This window comes from Catharus ustulatus, chromosome Z (genome assembly GCF_009819885.2).
Source record: "Catharus ustulatus isolate bCatUst1 chromosome Z, bCatUst1.pri.v2, whole genome shotgun sequence".
Lineage (NCBI taxonomy): Eukaryota > Metazoa > Chordata > Aves > Passeriformes > Turdidae > Catharus > Catharus ustulatus.
In genome coordinates, this window is record NC_046262.2 from 1,190,221 (window position 1) to 1,205,242 (window position 15,022).

Genomic DNA, 15,022 nt, shown 5'->3' on the forward strand with positions numbered 1-15,022 from the left:
AAACGGGCCATGGTACCTTTGTTTCACAGCCACTCCTTACTCCACAAAGTTTTGCCTCCCCTCTCAGCCTTTCAAATGCATCCCCTCTACGAACACACTTCATAGGACCAATACTTCATACCCCTGTGTAGGTTTGCTTGCTTACAGAAGAGGCTAATCTCCACCAGGTTATGAAATCAGCTCACATGCTTCAGTGGCCTTACCCACTATTGATATCCCGTTCGATTCCCGTTGAGCTCTCTTTGTTGGAGGTAACCCCTTCTCCTACTCCTTCTAAGCTGATTTCTTAAGCCACCTCATTCAAGACCCACATCCCCATGGTATTTAGATGTAGTAAAAATGACTGGGGGGAAAATAAATGGCAGCCAGTGAGCCCACTAAACTGTCTGACTATTAATGGTCCTGTTAGTTGCAAATTTACTTTACCACAAAGCCCCCAGCATGTAATCCTTAGATGAATGCCTTTGATTGTGAGGGAATATTTACAGCTGACCCTGCCAGCAGTCTGCAAACCTGCAATGGGCCTCCTGTCCCACATTAAATCCGCTGGCATCTGTTCCTGGGTTCTTATCAAACACATGCTCTGTTGGTGCAGTGTTTGGGCTGTAGTGCTCGCGGATACGGTTGGCCTTGAAGAATAAATCCCCGCATTCCTGAGAAATGCTAATTCTTGTGAACGTTGTCACACAGGGTTACAGTTTGTACCTGTCTCCAGGCATCGCCATCCACTGGGAGGTTTCCAGGAGGCTTTGATCCCTGCTGGCTGCCCCTTCCCTGTGGCAGGATCTTGGTGCAGCCTCTGGACCACCCTTCAGCACAGACAAAATTCTTCTTCCTTCTTCAAACTTCTGCCATTTTCCCAGACATATATGAGCAACAGAAATTATTTTTACGATGGTTTTTATCTCTTTTTGCCCCTGCCCATGTCTTGCATGGGTTGCTGCAAGACCCTCAACGATCTTGCTCTCCTTTAGTCCCAGCAGAGCTGTGCAAGAGCTCAGGCTGGAAGCCAGAGAGAGCTCTGTGCGTCCCGATGCCTGTTTGCTGTGCCCAAGTGGACAAGTGGAATTCAGCTTGTCATTCCCAGCATGTCTCACGGTCCGTGAGATGGATCCAGGCTGCTCGGCTGCTTTGTGTCAGACAGAAGGCCCAGTGGTGTGCGGTGGGCCTGCTCCATCCACTCTGCAGACAAGGATGCCTTTAGGTCTGTGCCGAGGAATGACATGCATTTTCTCTCCCCTTAAGCTTTTACACAAAATTCACGGTTTTGCATCCAAGCTGGATGAATGCTGAGCATGTCTGGGCTTGAACATGGACTTGGAGCCAAGTCCATTGGCAGGGCAGAGGTGTTGTGGGTGGCCAGAGGGATATTTGCTTCTGCTCCTTTCTGAGGTCCTGTTACGGTGTGATTGGAGAAACATCTCAGAGATTTGTGATTACTTGATCCTTCAGCTGGTGGACAGTGAGGCCCCGACAGAGCTTGTGCTCTAAGACTCCTGCATCCAGCAAAGAAAAAATACTAAAATAAGAGTAGCCTGGGACTGCTAGAGAGTCCAGAGTAGAGTTGGTAGAACAGGTGTTTGCTTTAGGGACTGCTTCAGAGTGCATATCCTTATCCAAATGCTTTTTCTTCAAATCTGCAGGAATGCTTGGCCCAAGAGTGGAGTGGACACAGTAGCACGCAGGGAGTGTACCCAACACTCAGCTGGGCTGCAGTGCCAGTGCAGACTGTAAGAACTGGCAGAGCAGGCAGTGGCTCTCCCGCCCACTGAGATGGGTCTGGGCATTATTTGGGATTATTTCTGGTAATTAGCAGATAAAAAATCCTGGAGTTCGGCATTTTGACAGAATAACGTGTAAGCTGACATCTCCTTCTTTGCTTAAAACTCTCCAGACTAATGCCCAAACCAGTTGTCTGGAGGCAGTTTGGAAACCTCATCTAGTGGAAGGTGTCCCTGCACATGGCAGGGGCTTTGGAAACAAATGGATCTTTAATTTACACTCAAACCCATTCTATTATTCTATTATTAATTTTCAACACTCCTAAATCCTCTTTAAATCTATCTCAGGCTTTCAAAACTGATCCTGTAAATCTGGATGGACACTAAACCCATGAAACTCTGGGCATGCCACTCCACTACCAGTGTCTACTGGAAAGAAAACAAGTTTTTTATTAAAACCAATTAATTCATCACTTACATTAGCAAAGCCCTGTAAAAACATACGTTAGTTCTCACCATTATTGTTAATTTGTACCCAAGCTTTATGGTTGCAAATCTTGGGCAATTGTTTCTTCCTGGGCAGTTGTTGTGTCAGCTCATGCCAGTTCTTCAGCTATTTCTGGTCCTGATTGCTGATTCAGCCGGTGTTTAGGAGACCCTGTGGCAGTATTTCACTGTGATTCACACACTGAAGAGGAATTGTATTTTAAACCACAAACAGAGACTTTATGTACTAGCTTTTGTGTGAAGAAAAAGGGTGACAGACAGCTTGAGGACAGGAATAAGCTGCACAAGATGCAGGTCTGTATCATCAAGGTCAGTGTCATTTGTTCTCCAGCACCCTGGTCATCCTTTACCCTCCCCTTTGAACCATTTGTCTTCTCCAGGCCATGCAAACTGTAAAGATGGGTTCTGCCTGAGATAGGGGGAAGCCTCAGGTCATCCTTGGAAATACAGGGAGTCTCCTGCTTTTCTCAGAAGTTGGCTTTACTTACACCAACAGTATTACTCATTTCAGTTTTCACCAGGTTGCACATTTTACTTTGACAACTCATAGGTTATCCCATTCCTAAATCCAGTCTCATTACTCAATGTCTCAATGAAAAGGATACCTACCACATCTGTTTGCAGAGTCTACAACGGGGTGATGGGATGCTGGTCCTCATCAGGATCTGTTTCACCTTCTGGCCATTTATTCCTAATTGCCTAACTTTTCCCATTTATTGCATTTATTGAGTGTGTGTAACTTATTAGGAAGAGTCAAAGGCTCTGTAATTAATTAGGAAGAGTTTGGGGCATTTCTTAGTGCCTTGAACTTACGTTCCTGTCTGTAATGTGCAGATGCTGCTGACATTCACCCCAGGACTTTCCAGCCTTAGGCCAGACAGGCAGAAATACTGCAGTGAGGGCAGGGGAAAAACAAGGTACAGGTCAGATATACCTTGGGCTGCATCACCAGCAGTGTGACAGGTAGGTCAAGATGGGGCATTCAGCCCCTGTGCCCCTGTGCTCAGGTGAGACCCCACCTGCAGAGCTGCCCCAGCCCTGGGCTCCAACAGCACAAGGACGTGGAGCTGCTGGAGCCAGTGCAGAGGAGGCCACGGAGATGCTGCAGGGCTGGAGCCCCTCTGCTCTGGAGCCAGGCTGGCACAGCTGGGGCTGCTCCCCTGCACAAGAGAAGGCTCCAGGGAGAGCTCAGAGCCCCTGGCAGGGCCTGAAGGGGCTCCAGGAGAGCTGCACAGGGACTGGGGACAAGGCATGCAGGGACAGGACACAGGCAATGGCTTCCAGTGCCAGAGGGCAGGGCTGGATGGGATATTGGGAAGGAATTGCTGGCTGGGAGGGTGGGCAGGCCCTGGCACAGGGTGCCTAGAGCAGCTGGGGCTGCCCCTGGATCCCTGGCAGTGTGCAAGGTCAGGCTGGAGCAACCTGGTTTGGTGGAAGGCTTCCCTGCCCATGGCAGGCAGATGAAATGACAGGATTTTTAAGATCCCTTTCAATGCAAATCATTCTGGGATTCCATGCTGTGTACTCCACAGAGCAAGGCTGGCATCTTCTAAGCAGAGGGCTGCTGGGCAGGTAGGACAGGAGAGCAGCAGCAGCACACATCCCCAGTCTGGGATACAAAGTGCAGCACCCACCCCACTAATCAGCTCCATGAAGGGAACTCTCCTTGTGCCTGCCCTTCCATGCCCATGCAGGATGAGGGATGAGGGATGCAGGTCCAGCACCTGAGTGAGTCACAGAGCAGTGGATGCCTGAGGGATGAGGGGGAGCTGGAGCTGTGCTGGCTCTAGGGGCCCCCTGCCACAGCCTTGCCCAGCAGTCCCTACCCATCATATGACCTTCCCAAGCACCGCATGTGACTGGGCCAGGCACGCTGGAAAAGACCGGGCAGAGCGGAGGGGAGACACTGGAGAGGGGGAGGGCAGCACAGCTAGAGAGGATTAATAAGCTGGACAGATAGGGAAAACTTTGAAAGAGGAGGCTGTTGTCAAAGTTGTTGCAATAGCAAACAGGGAAGTAGCTGGATGACTGGAAAACAGCCATGGAGTAAGCTAGGAGGGAGGTATGACATCAGAGGTGACATTTGGGATGAAAGTTGTTTGCGTCTTGTGGAGAGGAAAACACTCCAATCGTCAGAGCTGGAAAGATCATAAGCTTAGGAAGAATCTCTAACCATAAGAATAGTAAGGAATGACCACAAAAGCCACGTACTGAGCTGAAAAATGAAGATGCTGCAATAATTGCTACAGATCAAAGTTTAGATGCTCAGGGCTGTCATTTCTTGCTGTGCCATGAACAGAAAACAGTCTGCTGGCCAAAACTTTGGCACAGGTTGTGTTAACAGGTATCATTCAAGCTCATCTCCCAAATGACCAGAACTCTGCAAAGCCATGTCCTGTGTGTAAGGATGCTCCTGTCCCAGGTCCCTGCATGCTTTGTCAGACAGCAGGGAAGTGGAGAAACCCCTAGAAGAGAAAAGTGAATTTATCAGCAGATCCAGAGGAGCTCTTGAGCAGGGCAGCTGCCAAAACAGCCGACAGAGTTATAGAATCATGGAATCATTTAAGGGTGGAAAATATCTCTAAGGTGATTGAGTCCAACTGCCAACCCAGCACTGCCACATCAATAATCATGACTGTAACAGAGGAGAGGAGGAGGAGGAGGAGGAGGAGGATTCTTTGATCTATTTTCTTTAGGAGAAGCAGTGTAACAAAGAGAGTTTGAGGCTCTGTTTCACAGTACAGGGAACACTCAGCTTTAGAAATGTTGACAGGATCCACAGATCAAGAGAAATTGAGGCTGGAAAGGGCCAGAGGAGGGCTCTCAGAGCAACCCCCCAGCAGCACAAGGCAGAGTCAGACAGAGCTGGCTGCCTAGGATATTGTCTCTGGCCCACCTGCTTCAGGGTTCAACCATTCTCATTTCTTTAAACGAATTCCCCATAGTTTAATTTGTGACTAAATTGTGGGCAATATCCCTGATTCCAGGGATAATTTAGGTTTCATTAATCAAAAGCACATTTAAAGCAGTATTTTTTGGTTATGAGCTAGATAGGTTAGGGCAACTATAAACCCAGGATGTAATTTATCCTAGAAAGTGTTTGTGACCAGGGACTTACATAATGCCTTTATTCACTCCTCACAGAGATTGGCCATTCCTGTCCATTAAAGCAAAGAGCAAGCAACCATAGACCTGCGTAAATGGGTTTGCTGTCAAAAACTGCACTGAATAAACACAAACTTTAGCTACAAGGTTATTTAATCACACACGAGGTTTGTTTTCCCAGTGATTCCCTCCTAGCTGAGTGTTTGCGGGGTGACTGAACCTGTAGCTCTGAGCAATATGCGAAAAAAGTTGAGTATTAAGACAACATCACCGATTGCTGTGGTTTGCTGGTTTTTTTTGTTGTTTTGACTATTATCCTGTCAGGCAGGTCACCAGCAGCTGTGGCTGCTGCGTCACACTTCAGCAGCGGTGATGGTGAGGACAGATATTCGCCTGTCCTGACGCTGAGCTCCCCAGCTCTTTCCTCACCCTTGCTCTCGGTACAGCATACACATGACATAAATTGTTTAAATAGGATGTGCAGCTACTCTCTCCTTGCAAAGAATTGCCTGTGTTTTAGGAGGACGCATAAGGGATCAAAAGTGTTTTGTTTGTTCATGTTTTAGATTATACACTCATGATGAGTTATATATGTACGTACAGACAATGCACATAAATATATGCATATAAATAACTTATCTGCTGAAGTAAGGATCTTCTGGCTCCCTATGGAAACATCTCTTCTTGAAAGTCACAGGGTGGAATGCACAACATAATTGAGCGCTCCAAGTGACCAAGACAGACTTACTGATGCAGAGAAAATCTTTGATGGTCAGTCCATCTTTTGGAGGTGCATTTGCCCCTCTTCCATGGAGTGACTCAATAAGGGGCAATGGCTTCCCACTGCCAGAGAGCAGGGATAGACGGGATACTGAGAAGGAATTCTCTGTGAGGGTGAGGAGGCCGTGGCACAGGGTGCCCAGAGCAACTGTGGCTGTCTCATCCCTGGCAGCATCCAAGGCCGGGTTGGACAGGGCTGGGAGTAACCTGGGATGGTGGAAGGTGTCCCTGCTCATGGCAGGGGTGGAACTGGATGACCTTTCAAGTCCCGTGCAACCCAAACCACTCCGTGATTCTGTGATTCTATGATCTTGCTCCTATGACTCACTGCCTGGGTCAGTAGATTTTAGGATGCTTATGGAGAGCCCTTTAGCTGGAGAATTTGCCTCCCATGTGTTCAAGTGCTGCTGTTTTGCTGAATGTGGGAGGAAAAGGCAAACAGTGGGGGTGAGCTATGCTACTGGAGGAACCATGCATCTGGGACAAGGAGGGCAGGAGACCGTAGGCTGGTAGGCAGAGAGGATTTCACATAAAAAAGGTGCAAGCGGCTGTCTGATGGTTGGAAAGCCTCAGAGTTTGCAGCATTCAAGCTGTTTTCAATTTAAAATGTCTTTGTCTTCAAGATTTTCTGCTTAAACATTAGGACAAGGAACCATTTGTGTGCAATTTCATGAATGACAGTTTAATATCCCCGCATAACCCTTGCACTCCAAAAGCTGTGTCTCTAAGAGAAATGCCAAGATATCTACAAAAAGGTTTAAGGAATTGGCTTCCATTTCTATGCAAAGAACAGGTCAGGTCCTCTCCTGTAGAAGAGCAGATACAAGGGGTGTTTTAGCAAGCTGGAGTTAAGGTTAGTTAGTCACCCTCAGTGTTTCTGTGTGTTACAGAGGGTTTAGCACAGCCCCTCCCACGGCTTTTAGAAGCCCCTCTGTCAGAAGTGACAGCCCCAAGTTGTGTGCTTGAGCTGAGTGTCAGGCTGGAAGGTGAGCAGGAAGGTCCCCTGGCTGGAAATGAACTCCATGTGGTTTCAGAGCTGACACAAAGACATAACCCCAGACAGTGAAAACAGAAATCCAGCCAGTCTTGAAGCTCTCCTGTCCCTCTGGCCAGGAGGGATGATGACCGTCAGGGACATTGGCTAATTGTCACATTTGGCTCCCAGTAGCACTGATAAGGCCACCTGTTTACTCACAGCTAAAGACACAAAAGGACTTATGTGAGGTAACACTTCTGTACCTGAACACTCCCCACTGCCTGCTGGGCCCTTCCACGGCAGGATAAGGGGTACAGCCCTGTTCCAGCCACAGGAGCACAGCCAGAGGACAGAATCATGGGATCAGTGAATGGTTTGGGTTGGAAGGGACTTAAAACTCATCCAGTTCCACCCCTGCCATGGACACAAACACCTTCCACTATCCCAGGCTGGTACAAGCCCTGTCCAACCTAGCCAGGGTTGAGGCAGCCACAGCTTCTCTGGGCAACCTGAGCAAAAGCCTTCCCACCCTGACAGCCAAGAATTCCTTCCCATCTATCCCTGCCCTTTGGGTGGGGGAAGCCATTCCCTGTGTCCTGTCCCTCCGGCTCTTGCCCCAAGACTCTCTCCCAGCTCTCCTGGAGCCCCTTCAGAAGGCTCTGCTTTGGAGCCTTCCCTTGTGCAGGTGAGCACCCCAAGCTCTGAGATCAAGTCTTGTGGATTTGAGGTTCCAGTACAATTAGCAAGCAGCTGATTCCGACACACGAGTTTTCAAGAATGCAATTTTGGACTTACCTGCCCGAATTTTCTTTTTAGGATCCAAAAGCTGTCTTGGAGTCAGCTCATACAACCCAAATATCCCAGACAGGTGGTGCAGTGGGGGAATCATGAAACCCCAACTGGGGCACAAGCTCAGCTGCCTCAGCCCTGATCCCAGCACCAGGTATGTGCTAGGCTGCCCACGAGAGCCATTGTCAAGTTCTCAACAAAGCTGAGAACATGCATCTCAGGGAATGGGCACGGCCCCGAGGCTGCCAGAGCTCCGGGAGAGTTTGGACACTGCTCCAGGGATCCACAGTATGGGATTGTTGGGGTGTCTGTGCAGGGCCAGCAGCTGGACTCCATGACCCTGGTGAGCCTTTTCCAGCTCAGGATATTCTGTGATTCTGTGCTGCCCTTGCACCACTGCACACCCTTAGCAGTTGAGCAAAACAGTTCCACCTGTAGGGAAACAGAAAATGTATTTATTTTGGGTTTAATTGATGAACCCAGGTGATAATGCCCACCATGTATCAAGTACTTGTGTTTTACCTCTCCTCCAGCTTTTCTTCTTTTTTTTTTCCCTCCTTGTTTTTGTGCTCTGCTGACAGGCAGTTTGTATAAAGGTGTTTCCCATGGAAAGACCGGGTTTCAGCACCAGCAGAAAACTGAGGGAGGTGCAGAGGGACAGGCAGAAAGGATGAAGAAGAGCTGCATTCAGGTGTATTCAGAGAGGGGATTCCCATAGCAGGGTGGGTAAGGCTGTGGAAGGGTTTGAGGACCTCAGCTTTAGCCAGCTTTAATTTATTATACCTGGAAACTTAATGCTACATATTGTTCCCCAGAGAAGCTGTGGCTGCACCTGGGTTCCTGGAAGTCCAAGCCAGGCTGGATGAGGCTTGGACCAATCTGGAAGGTGGAAGGTGTCCCTGCCCACGGCAGGGGGTGGGATGAGATGCTCTTTAAGGTTCCTTCCAAACCATTCTGCAATTCTACAATAAAGAGAAGAAATATTATTTGCCCACACCTTGGCATGTTTCACTCTTTGAGATCCGTGCCTGAAAGTTGCTTTGAGACTTTGTAAAGAGCTTCCATAAAACCAAAGAAAAAAGCACATTTAAAGACAGGTAACTGGAGAGGGGCAGTGACAACTAGAGTTCTTACAGTTTTCAGCCATGTAAATATTTGTGGTAGCTCAGATATTTTACCATTCCATCCTGGGTTAAATCCTAGATGCAGAGCTTTGGGGCTTTTTAGTCCTAAACAAGAGATCCAGAAATAGCCTCCTGCTCACAGGATCTACATGATCTACACGGGCAGCAAGTTCTTCCTCTTCTTATTTCTAAATTCAGAGTTTAACCCAGACTTTTATGCTCGGGAGATGCCTGCACACCTCTCAGGAATATTCCACTTCTCTTTTTCACCCACTCCATCACTTTTTTCTCAATGAGACTTTTGCTGCAGCTGGGCATCACTTTCAGGAAACATTTTGCTTTTATTGAGCTGCTTTCCATGTAGTTCTAGTCGAAAATGCTGCCTCAAATGGGAAAGAAAAATATTTTCTAAGTCAGTCTGTGATTATTTTATAACAGTGCAGTAAATATCAGTTCAGGTTTATAAATCCGAATTTGACAGAATCTCTTAGTTCTGGTCTCCTGGACACCTCTGTGAGCAATGTGCTGCTCTACTCCCATCCTGAGCTGCCATCTAATGGTGAACACGGTGGTGGCTGCTGGGATGAGAGTCAGACACGATTATCCTAAAAGGCCTTTTCCAAATTAACAATTCTGTCCTCTCAGGTGGGGGGGTTGGATTCTGTTCCCCGAGAACAAGGGACAGGACAAGAGGGGATGTTCAGGTTGAACACCAGGAGGAATTTCCTCATGGAAAGGACTTGGAAGGAGCTGTCCAGGGCGGTCTGGAGTCCCCATCCCTGGGGTGTCCGAGCAAGACCTGGATGTGGCACTGAGAGCTCGAGGCTGGTGACAAGGTGGGAATGGGGCACAGGTTGGACTCGATGGTCTCAGAAGTATTTTCCAACCTGGATGATCCTGATTGACAGAATATCCTGAGCGGGAAAGCACCCACAAGGACCATCGAGTCCAGTTGCCCAACAATTCCCCCTGAGCATCCCTGGAGCAGTGTCCAAACTCTCCTGGAGCTCTGGCAGCCTCAGGCCGTGCCCATTCCCTGGGGAGCCTGGGCAGTGCCCAGCACCCTCTGGGGGAAGCACCTTTCCTGAAATCCAACCCAAACCTCCCTGGCACAGCTCCAGCCATTCCCTGGGTGCTGTCAGTGAGAAGAGATCAGCGTCCGATCTTCCTCTTCCCTCACAAATTTTAACTGCGATGAGTCTCCTCTTCCTCCAGCTAAACAGACCAAGTCCCCTCAGCCACCGCTCATACGGCTCCCCCTCGAGGCTCTTCACCATTTCCGTAGCCACTCTTTTGGCGATAATAGCTTAATATTTATCTAATACTGCACTGCCCAACACTGCTCGCAACGTTCAAACTGAGCCCGCACCAGCGGGGGCAATCCCCTCCCTTGGGCGGCTGGTGGCGCTATGCCAGATGCACGCTGATTTCCTCACTAAAAGCACCTGAGGGTGATATACCGCGATATATTTCCCCACGGCAGTGTGAATACCGCGACGTCTTTCCCCATCGCAGGCTTTATTCACGAGGATTTCGAGAGGACCGCCCTGCGCACACCCCGCCCTCACGGCGGGAGCTGTCCGCCATGTTGGGGGCGGAGCGCTCGCGGGGCCGGCCCCCCCGGCCGGAAATCTCGCGAGACGTGCGCGCGCTGGCGGCGCGCCCCGCCCTTCCCCTTCCTCTGCGGCCGCCGCCCCGAGGTGAGCAGCCATGGCCGGCCCGGTCCCGCGGTATCCACCGCCATCCGCCCCCATCCCGCCCCATCCCCGCCGGCACCAGCATCCTGGGCACCGGGATAGCTGCGACATGCCCCGCGCCCGCGGTATTCCCCGGGATGGCGCGCGGGAGGGTTGGTGCGGGTGCGGGGAAGGGGCAGGCCTGAGAAAATTCATGGCTGCGATGATGACTTTCTTAGGACACCTTTGGATGTAACTGTGAAAAGAACGCATGATTCTGAGCAGCTGCGGCGGTAAGGGGAGCAGTCCAGGTCCTGCGTGCGAGTATTGGAGGTTTAATGTGTTTTAATTGGTGTTTTTCAGCTGAGCTCTCAAGATGGTGCGCTACTCCCTGGATCCGGAGAACCCCACGAAATGTGAGTTGCTGTTTTAGGAGAGTTCGTGTGGGATTTCACGGAAGCCAGTGAGGTTTTTGGTCCTAAAACTTGGTCTTTTTTTCTCTCTTGCAGCATGCAAGTCACGGGGATCTAACCTGCGTGTGCACTTTAAGGTAAAGAGTGCGTGATTAGCAGAAATTGCAAATTAATTTGCTGTTTTGCTTGTTTTCTTGTTAGTTTTTGTTACTATTTTTTAAAAGAAGCCCAGACTGGCTTGGATTGAAAGGGATTTTAAGGATAATCTCTTTTCACCCTCTGCCGTGAACTGAACTGCCGTCCAGCCTGGCACTGGAAATTTGGGGGGATCCAGGGGCAGCCACAGCTGCTCTGGGCACCCTGTGCCAGGACCTCCCCTCCCTCACAGCCAGCAATTCCTTCCCAATATCCCGTCTAAGCCCTCTTTTTAAGGAAGTATCTTTTACTCTTTAATCATTAAAGAGTTGCTGATGGCTGCTTGTAATGGTCTCCATCCACAAAAAAAAAAAACAAAAAATAGGAGTCTGGTTACTAAAATTGTCCTTGTCTAATTCAGATAACAAAATTCAGCAGCAAAACAGTCACAGTGAATTTCTCAAGACACTAAGCTTGTGTTTGGTGTGAAATTTGTCTCACTTCTCATAATCTTTTGGGCTATGTGCTGTTTAGCACAAAGACCTCAGTTCCTTTGGAAAAGGCTTAGGTGCAGAGGAGAATGCAGAAATGTTACTTAATCGCAAAACCAGAACTCAGCGGATCATTTTCTGCTTTGTGTAATAGTTTTCACTTTGGTTTCCTTTTTGTATTATGAGCAGGTAGGATTATAGTTAGAGCTGGCTTACACAATAAGTAAATGCTGTTTAGAAGACTGATCTTTTATCCCTAATTTTTATTTCTGAGCCTTTTCTTTGACAATTCCTTCAGAGAAAATAACATCGTTAACAATTGTCCCAGTGTTTCTTCATCGATTCCTGTGAGGTGCTGTATTTGACATTTTAGTAAGAATTTATACATCCAGGTTTAGCTCTTTTAGATGAGTGGCCAAAGAAGAGCTATGAAATGTATAAGTACTTAAATTACAATTTTATTAAGAGTTAAAAATTTCCTTGTTGGATTTAAAACAAAACAAATTCAGTAGTGGCAGTCATAGCAAGGGTTAGAAAAGTAGGTAACAAAGGAAAAAATGGTTAATTGTTTTGCATTCCTCAGCTTGGGTCTCTTTGGGTAAGTGCACCCTTTGCAGCCAAAATAACAGCACAGGGAGGACAGAGGAGTGGTTGTGCTCATGCTGTCTCTTGGGAAGGTTTGTTCAGACCATCTTTTCTGTGCCTTGTGTTGGCAGAACACCCGAGAGACCGCGCAGGCCATCAAGGGCATGCACATCCGCAAGGCCACCAAGTACCTGAAGGATGTCACCCTGAAGAAGCAGTGTGTCCCCTTCCGGCGCTACAACGGCGGCGTGGGAAGGTGTGCCCAGGTGAGCTCCTGGGGAGCCTGGCAAGGGGCTTGGTGTGGTGCTGTAGAGATGGCGTGGATGCAGTCTGTCATTGCTGGTGGTAGACTTGCATTAAAACGGAAAAACACAGGGTGGTTTGCGTTGGAAGGAACCCCAGAGCTCATCTCACTCCAGTTCCCTGCCAGGGGCAAGGACACCTTCCACCAGATCTCAAGAGGGAGAGAAGAGTGCCTGTTAATTCCAGAAGATGCATCTACTTGGTGTGTCTGCATCTAGTTGGCAGCATCAAGTCAAGGGATTAAATCTTGTTGGGTTTGTTTGATGCACAGCAAAATAGAGCAGGTTATAATCCATTCTAATTGTAAAGTGTGGGATCCTCAGCACAGGAAGGATATTGACCTGTTAGAGCAGGTCCAGAGGAGGCCACGGAGATGCTGGAGGGCTGGAGCCCCTCTGCTCTGGAGCCAGGCTGGCACAGCTGGGGCTGCTCCCCTGCACAAGAGAAGGCTCCAGGGAGAGCTCAGAGCCCCTGGCAGGGCCTGAAGGGGCTCCAGGAGAGCTGCACAGGGACTGGGGACAAGGCATGCAGGGACAGGACACAGGCAATGGCTTCCAGTGCCAGAGGGCAGGGCTGGATGGGATATTGGGAAGGAATTGCTGGCTGGGAGGGTGGGCAGGCCCTGGCACAGGGTGCCCAGAGCAGCTGTGGCTGTCCCTGGATCCCTGGAGTGTCCAAGGCCAGGCTGGACTTAACTGAGGGCCTAACTGAGATTGAGTTGGACCAGGCCAAAAGCAGGACTCCCATTGTTGTTCTCTCTTTCCAGGCCAAGCAGTGGGGCTGGACACAGGGCCGCTGGCCCAAGAAGAGCGCAGAGTTCTTGCTGCACATGCTGAAGAATGCAGAGAGCAACGCTGAGCTCAAGGTGGGTGTTACTGAGCACAAAGTGGTGGTGTCGTGCTCTCTGCCCAGCTCCCACACGTGTCATTGACCTGGAGAGCATCTTGCTGCCTGCTTTGTCCACAAAACTGAATTCTGTGGGGGCTTTGGTGTGGCTCCCTGTTTAAAGCAGGCTTTGTGAGTTGTTCAAGTTAAAATGGAAACAACAGTTTTTCACAGGGAAAAAGGAAATAAAAAATTTTTCACAAAAAGTAGCTGTTCAGATCTCAAATCTTTAGACTCTTGATTGGCTGCTATCTTTGTTACAGTGCTTAGTTTGGAAGTTTTGTTGGCAGTGTTATAAGTGACCACCTATTTTTGAGTAACTGCAAAATAACCATAGACAATGAGCCATCAGCATAATTTTAAATTATTTGTGATTTTAAATGGCAGTTGCTGTGGTAAGTCCTCATCTCTATGACACTGCCAGGCTCAACAGTTCCATTGGTAAATCCTTGGAAAACTCTCAGCTCATGGCACCACCAAGCCTGGCTGCTTCAATGACCAGCAGTGGTGTCTGAGGTGATTGCTCACATTTTTGCTGCAGAGGTGCATAATTTAAAGACAGAAATGGGTCACAGGTTTTGTTCCTTGTCAGGGTCTCGATGTGGATTCCCTGGTCATCGAGCACATCCAGGTGAACAAGGCTCCCAAGATGCGCCGGCGCACGTACCGGGCCCATGGCAGGATCAACCCCTACATGAGCTCCCCGTGCCACATCGAGATGATCCTCACCGAGAAGGAGCAGATCGTGCCCAAGCCAGAGGAGGAAGTTGCCCAAAAGAAAAAGGTACCACGTGTCAATGTGCTCTGTTCCTGTAGTGCTGTCGGGAGAGCCGAGGGTCTGACACAGAGAGGGTTGCTGTGATGACTATCTTAGGACACCTTTGGAATGACCATGAAAAAAATAAGCTTTCTTCTGAGCAACCCCGTTTTTTAATTTTCAGCACAAGTTTTAAGCATTTGAGAATCCTAAGAACCATTTTTAAATTGCACAGAGGGTTGGTTCTTTGCTCCCTAAAATCAACTACAGTGTTCCCAGACTGTTGGCAATAAAATAAGTAGAATAGTAGAATTTAGAGCCTGCAAGTTATGTAATGCTTGTATGGATTCCTGTTTATGTGCGGGTGTGATGAGTGTATCATTTGTGAGGGAGTTCCTAACAGTTCTCAGCTCTTCTAAAAGATAACTTTTGGATGTTTTGGGAAGTCTCATTTCACCATTTTCTTCTTTCTGTGTTTGCTTCCCAGATCTCCCAGAAGAAGCTGAAGAAGCAAAAGCTAATGGCTCGGGAGTAAATCGATGTGGACGGATGTACATAAATAAAATTCTAAAATTTGGACTGATTGTGTTGTTCTGACTCGGTGTTGCTGTGGGACAGGGGCAGTGATTATTGAAGAATCATAGAGTGGTTTGGGTGGGATGGGATTTTGAAGGGCATCCAGTGCAACTGCTGATTCGGCAGGGACACCTTCCACTATCCCAGGCTGCTCCAATCCCATCCAGCCTGGCCTTGGACACTCCAGGGATCCAGGGGC

General features: G+C 48.7%; 1 protein-coding gene and 2 non-coding genes across 3 annotated transcripts; all 3 read left to right on the forward strand.

Moving 5' to 3' along the window:
* The first annotated feature begins 10,645 nt into the window (after positions 1 to 10,645).
* On the forward strand, positions 10,646 to 14,830 carry RPL17 (ribosomal protein L17). The gene is made up of 7 exons (XM_033086369.1): positions 10,646 to 10,702; positions 11,042 to 11,094; positions 11,188 to 11,228; positions 12,434 to 12,568; positions 13,372 to 13,470; positions 14,083 to 14,274; positions 14,735 to 14,830. Exons 2-7 carry the CDS (start codon positions 11,055 to 11,057, stop codon positions 14,780 to 14,782), a joined length of 555 nt encoding a protein of 184 aa, XP_032942260.1. The 5' UTR covers positions 10,646 to 10,702; positions 11,042 to 11,054; the 3' UTR covers positions 14,783 to 14,830.
* On the forward strand, positions 10,897 to 10,964 carry LOC117011125. Its single transcript, XR_004420865.1, has one exon. It is a non-coding gene; the product is annotated as a small nucleolar RNA SNORD58 (small nucleolar RNA).
* On the forward strand, positions 14,344 to 14,412 carry LOC117011124. Its single transcript, XR_004420864.1, has one exon. It is a non-coding gene; the product is annotated as a small nucleolar RNA SNORD58 (small nucleolar RNA).
* Positions 14,831 to 15,022: the final 192 nt, after the last annotated feature.